Below are 7,083 nucleotides of genomic sequence, written 5' to 3'. Positions count from 1 at the left end.
AATATGTTTTCCCATACAGTCAGTCCTCTTTTCATTTTCATACTTTCCTTAGTTGTGCAGAAACCTTTTAATTTAATGTGGTCCCATTTGTTTATTTCTTCATTTCTTTTGCCCTAGGAAATATATCAGCAAAAATATTGCTACATTAGGTATTTGAAATTTTACTGCTTGTGTTTTCCACTGGTATTTTTATACTTTCATTATTTCTTGATGAAGCTCTCTGTTTTTGCCAAGTTGATTTGCTGGTCATGTTCTCCATATGGACACTGTGCCTGCGTGCACATCTATCTTTGCATAGCCCATCGCCTGTACGTGCAAGGCAGGATCCCTTGTTCCTGACCCCTTGAATCCGGTTTCTTCCTTCTTTCCAAATTCTGTTAGCACTCACCTCTTCCCAGGCTCTGTAATAGATCTCCTTTGGTTATACACAATGCCATATACAATTCACAATCTCCTTGGCATCTGTACATATTTCTTTAATTAACCTCCATGTGTTTGTATTACTCTGTAACCTCTGTCTTTGGTTTTGCATGTGTATTGTTTCCTTAAAGAGAGTATGGAAATTATTCAGCTTTGTGAGTCACAAGGATGGTAAAAGAGTATCAAATGCAGTATTTTATGTAGAAGTACTTTGTAAACTACCAAGTTTTATTCCAATGCAGTGTTGGAACCCCTGTGGTGTGGCTGAAAAAGCCAAGGATTTAGACTTAGAAGTTCGACTTGGAAGAGTTAAGTTCCCTTACTAACTCTATGTTTTACCAGTTATGTTGTTTTAAGCAAATTTAATCTTTTCTGAATTCCAGTAACCTTACCAGTAGGATGGCCAGAAGATGCCTTACAGAGTAAAGGGGTTTTTTGAAGATCAAATAAATTAACATAAATAAAAAAACTTTTTACGAACTTTAAAGCGCCATATACGCGTACACTCAGTAATGACGAGGTAAGCACTTAGCTAATGAATGTTGACGTGTTGACATAATGACTCAAAAAGACTGTGAGATGATGAGCACATACTGTCAGGGCATGAGCAGCGTCACCTCCTAGGTGCCCTAGCGGAGCGGATGCAAGTAGCTTTAGTGATGTAAACACACTGAATGTCTCTTACTTACAGAAGTAAATAGGACTCCAGACAGATGTTAATGAAATTTTAAAAACTTATCTAAAAACAGTATTTCCTTTAGAGTAACTCACTATGTTTATTTAATTATGAGGGACAATTTGAAATGGCAAGCACTGGTTTAGGTCCTGGAGATACACTGGTGAAGACAGATCAGTTCCTTGTCATCAGGATCTTACATTCCAGTGGGAGATAATCATAAACAAAATAACTATAACAAAATAAACAAATACACAAAGTAACTATAGGTTGTAGTAAGTGCTATGAAGACAGTAGTAGTGTGGGCTGGGGTGACAGAGTCCTATAGATGGCACATGCAGTAAAGACGTCAAGAAGGAGATGACATTTAAACTGAGGTTGGAGGCTGAAGCAGAGAGCCACAGAATGAGCCCAGGAAAGAGCACGCCAGACTGAGAGAGGAGGAAGGGCTAAGGCCCAGAGGCAGAAAGGGCTGGCTGTGATAAGAGGCCTATGTGGTTGGAGCCTAGTGGTTACACACAAGTCTGGAGCCAGATCACGCCAAGCCTGGGATGCCTTGGTGAGAAGTTTGGATTTTACTCTATGTGCAATGGGGCTAAAGGGGCTTACATATTATTGAAATTATAATTATGTTTTCTAAATCATAGTGGTATCAAAATGTAATATCCTGGGTCACTTCACAAAGCTTAGCATGATTTGGTTCAAAATATAAGTTTAAAAGAAAAGAACTAGGCATTTTTAAATGTGGCCATCCTCCATATGAGGGGTGTGCATGAGTAGGTGCTGCCATAGGTTCTGCCTGTTTTTATTCTTACCTCTCTTGTGAAATTTGTATTCTTCACGTTACACATGCAAGCTACTTCGTTAGTTGTCAAGAAGGCAGACAGGCCACCTTCAGGTATCCTTCAAAATAGACTCTTAAGGCTATACAGTCGTGAGGAAGGAGGCTGCTGGTACACTGATACAAAGTGGTCCCTAAAACACTCATAAGTTAATAGGAAAAACCCACGCACACAGTGAAGGCATGCTATCGTTACTCACATACTTGTGTTCACCAAGTATTCTGGGACACATAAGAAACTGATAACATGGGTCACACCTGTGAATAGCTGGGGACTAGAGAGGCAGAGAATTCTTACTGTCTACCTTTTTATATTTTTTATTATTTTAAACAATGCAAATGTATTACCTATTCAAAAGATTAAAATCCTGATTTTTTCACTATAGATCCTTATCTTAAGGGAAATCACAATATTCCAGAATTGGTGAGAAGGAATTTGTATTCCTGGGTAAACCTAAACTTATCCCATATAATTAAAAGGAGGTTTAAGATCAAGACCTGTGTTGTCCAATACAGTATTCATGAACCATGTGTCTATTTAACTTTAAATTAATTTAAATAAATCAATTTAAAATTCAGTTCATTAGCCGCATTTCAAGTGCTCAATAGCCATTCACTATATGTGATTAATGGCTATCCTATCGGATAGCAAAGGTATAGAACATGTCCCCATCATGGAAAGTTCTGTCAGCCAGCCTGCTATATAGTCTTACACAAAATATAACCAGGGTTATGAACTAGCTTTAAAACTTAGCTGATCAATACATAGAGACTCGGGAATACAAATGCTCAAATATATTCCAAACTAATTTCCCCGAGATGACACACTAGAAGGGCACTTTGAGGTTCAGTCAAAACTCCCAGCATTAGATTTCTAAGGCAGCTAAGGATATGATTTTGTCACTTTAAAATATCATTTTGTACGTGTACAGACACTGGCAGTTATGCACGAAGAGTTAAGAATCATTCTTCTAACTGCAAGCTTAGATTAAGTAGAACTAACATACTTGATATTTACTGAATTTGATATTCTGTACAGACTTGGTGAGTCAAATAGTACTAACAGGATAAGTGTGAGTAATGAGATTCTTTAACATTCAACGCCTTTAGTGCAATTTGACAACTTTTCTTATTTTTGCTATAATTATAAACTCAACTTTTTACAAACTAACACATTTCAACTAACCATAGTCACTGTTTTTCTTTTGATAATCAAATTGACAGAATCCAGCCAGTCGTTGTCCCCTCATGCAACACCATTATTCTTTAAAGCATTCTTGCTTTCTGGCCTAAAGTGTGCCAAGATTCACCTATACCTTCCCAGACCCAGACATGAATCAGCCATTTTTCTAAAGCATGTTGTTTCCTTTAAGTGAAAAAAAATATTTGATCCCATAATTCTGGTATTAGGAGCGCATATCATCAGGTTTGTGATGATGGAGTATTATTGTTCTTTGGCCAGTTCATTGAACAAAGCTAGAAAAGATGTATTTTAGCAAATGTTATTAGTTTATATTATTATTTCCAACTTAGTTCTCACATTACAGTATGTTACTTCAACTTTAAATTATTTATGCAAATTATAATTATAGTTCCCTTTTTAATAATTCAATGAAACACAATTATTACACTAAATAAAAATGTTGAATTCTTAACAAAGTTAGAAACATTACTCATTTCTTTTATGTGATAATAAAAGCATAAAATATTAATACTAGTGGTAGAACTACTACATAACATTCAAACTTTTCATTGCTTTTCTCTGACAATGCATCTCACTAAGGATGTCCAGCCAGTTGTTTTACTGCTCATAAGTATTCATTTTGCATGCTTCCATAATAGTCATAAGCATGTGGTTTGATCCTTTTGTCTTTGTCCATTTCTTACCTTTGAGAAACTAAGATTTTGTTTTTCAAATGTAAATTATGTCAATAGTTAAATGGAAGATAGGCTATCTTTACATTATCTATTAAAATAGAATTTTGTACAGGAAGAAATGGACAATGTTCTAAAATTATTAGTGGAAAGGCAATGGTATTATTGGGTAAACCTTAAGTAATTCTGAAAGATTAAAAGTAGGCTTAAGAGGACTTCTAGTCAACATGGAGGCATAGGTAAACATGCTTCGCTTCCTCATGCAACCACAGAAAGAATTGCAACTAGACCTCAAAACAAATAACACCCAGAACCATCAGAAAATTGAGCTGTATGGAAGTCTGACAACCAAGGATTTAAAGAGGCCACATTCATCCAGATGGGCAGGAGGGGCAAGGATGAGATGTAGCCCAGAGAGGTGGAGGCAGTAAAGGGAGATCCCACATTCACGTGTGGTGGATAAAAATCAGGAGGGAAACCTGTGGAGCAATTGATCCCAGCCCCGGGCCAGACCACAGAGCCCAGGGAGCCAGCACCAGGAAGATAAATCCCTGTAACTTCTGGTTGTAAAAATCAGTGTGGGATGGGGCAGTGGAAGAAACTGCTGGATTTTCAGGAGAGTCTGCTTAAAGGGCCTGCATGGACTTAGAGGATACGCGGACCCACGCCCTCTGGGGTTCAGCACCAGGGTAATAACTGGAAGGACACCAGTCACATACAGGGAGTAAGTGAAGAGACTGGAAACAGGGCGAATACTAGGCAGACCTCCAGAAGCCAAGCAGCGGCACTGTCCCCTCTCGTAGTCTTCCCCCCACATACAGCACAAAGCAGTGAAGCAGATTGCCCCACCTTGGCGATTACCTAAGGCTCCACCCCACACAATTTACAGGTCCCTTTTGTACAATAGGCATGCTACTAAGACAGGGAGTCAAAGCAGCTTTACCTAATACACAGAAACAAACACAGGGAGATTGCCAAATTGAGGAGACAAAGAAATATGGCTCAAATAAAAGAAAGAACAAAACCCCAGAAAAAGAAGTAAATGAAAGAACCAACCTATCAGACGCAGAGTTCAAAACACTGGTGATCAGGATGTTCAAAGAACTCATTGACACTAACATAAAAAAGACGAGGAAGAAATGAAGGTTACACTAAGTGAAATAAAGAAAAATCTACTGGGAACCAACTGTGGAGGGGATGAAGCCAGGATTCAAATCAATGATTTGGAACATAAGGAAGAAATAAGCATTCAACCAGAACAGCAAGAAGAAAAAAGAATTTTAAAAAATGAGAATAGTATATGAAGCCTCTGGGACATCTCCAGACACACCAACATCTGAATCATAGGAATGCCAGAATGAGAAGAGGAAGAGCAAGAAATTGAAAACTTATTTGAAAAAATAATGAAAGAAAACTTCCCTACTTTGGCAAAGGAAACAGACATACAAGTCCAGGTAGCACAGAGAGTCCCAAACAAGTTGGACCCAAAGAGGACCACAGCAAGACACATCACAATTAAAATGCCAAAGGTTAAAGACCAGCCCAAAGATAAGGAGAGAATCTTAAAAGAGAGAAGCAGAGAGTTACTTACAAAGGCATTCTTATAAGACTGTCAGCTGATTTCTCAAAAGAAACTTTGCAGGCGAGAAGGAACTGGCAAGAAGTGTTCAAAGTGATGAAAGGCAAGGACCTTCATTCAATATTACTTTATCCAGCAAAGCTATCATTTAGAATTGAAGGGCAAAAAAAGTGCTTCTCCTACAACGTAGAGCTAAAGGAGTTCATCATCACCAAGCCATTATTACATGAAATGTTAAAGGGGCTTATTTAAGAAAAAAAAGAGCAAAACCCTGAACATTAAAATGGCAACAAATTTACAACTATTAACAACTGAATCTAGAAAAACAAACTGAGCAAACAACCAGAACAGGAACAGAATCATAGATATGGAGATCACTAAGAGGGTTATCAGCTGGGAAGGGGAAGGGGGAGAATGGAGGAAAAGGTGCAGGGACTAAGAAGTCTAACTGGTAGGTACAAAACAGACAGGGGGATATGAAGACTAATATAGGAAAGGTAGGTCACTTATGACTCACAAGAGCCACTGCAGTTCTATACTGGGACTAATCCAGAGGAGTGCACCATCGCTGAGGAACATTGCTAGTGGGCCTGGACCTGGGGTCTCACTGCATGCTGACCCTTCCTAGGCCAACTTGCTAAATGGTGGATGTTATTAAATCAGGAAATTCGGCATGATTGCTCCTTTCATGCCTCTAGCTGCAAACACCCAAAGCTGAGCTCAATATACCTGGTTTTTGCACTGAGCACCTTGTGCTCACCCTTCTACTATACCACTTATTGTGTTGTATTATAATTGTTGCTAATCATGTCTGTCACCTCATTAGACTATACTTCCTTCATGTAATATTTTACCATTATAGAAGCCTCCAGAAAGCATACCCCTTCAGCTGGGAGTTGCAATATTCCTTCATTGTTCACATCAGATAGGGTTCTTAAGGTTAGACTTAAATACCTCATGAAACCAGACAACTCTGATTTATTTTACATAATAAGGTATATTACAAATTACTCTAGGTAGTCCTAGAGAGAAGTAATTTAAAATTTTTTGTAAAGCCCTGGCTGCTGTGGCTTAGTGGATTCAGCACTGGCCTTCAAACCAAAGGGTCACTGGTTCAATTCCCAGTCAGGGCACATGCCAGGGTTGCAGGCCAGGTCCCCAGTGGGGGGCATTCAAGAGGCAACCACACATTGATGTTTTTCTCCCTTCTTTCCCCTCTCTCTAAAAACAAATACAATCTTTAAAAAATTATATTTTGTATATTTTATAAGTTTATTTGTAAGTTATTTATAAATCTCTAGATTCATTTTAGAGAACTTTGCAGTCCATTCACTATGATTAAAAAAAAATCCACACAGAGGTGAATTCAATGGTATTGATGTCATTACACAGTCTTTAAGGTAGAGATTCTCTTCTCCATTTCTGTATCTGCAGTGTTCCAAGCTTCTCCAAGTTTCTGTCACTTAGTAAATCTATATTAAAAGAAGGAAGTGTGTGTGTGTGTGTGTGTGTGTATGTGTGTATATATGTGTAGGTATATGTACCCCTTTTTAATCAGCAGCCCAAAATAGTTGCCCTTTAGTCACCTACCAGAGACCTCAGTTTGAAAGTGACTTCAATCTACCTTAAAAAAAAAAAATCCCACTGAGCCCTGACTGGTGTGGCTCAGTTAGTTGGGCCTCATTCCAAAAA

The 7,083-nt window shown here is 38.2% G+C and overlaps 1 protein-coding gene across 1 annotated transcript in view; it reads right to left on the bottom strand.

Moving 5' to 3' along the window:
• Nucleotides 1-1,001: 1,001 nt before the first annotated feature.
• Nucleotides 1,002-7,083, bottom strand: part of LOC118501899 — a 12,284-nt gene continuing 6,202 nt past the window's right edge. Inside the window, exon 3 of the mRNA XM_036031677.1 lies at nt 1,002-2,205. Within this exon, the coding sequence (XP_035887570.1) occupies nt 2,081-2,205 (125 nt within the window). The 3' untranslated portion in view covers nt 1,002-2,080. The remainder of the gene's footprint in view (nt 2,206-7,083) is intronic.

This window comes from Phyllostomus discolor, chromosome 7, assembly GCF_004126475.2.
Source record: "Phyllostomus discolor isolate MPI-MPIP mPhyDis1 chromosome 7, mPhyDis1.pri.v3, whole genome shotgun sequence".
Taxonomy (NCBI): domain Eukaryota; kingdom Metazoa; phylum Chordata; class Mammalia; order Chiroptera; family Phyllostomidae; genus Phyllostomus; species Phyllostomus discolor.
The sequence above is the reverse complement of the archived record's forward strand: the minus strand, read 5'-3'. Positions and strand labels throughout refer to the sequence as shown.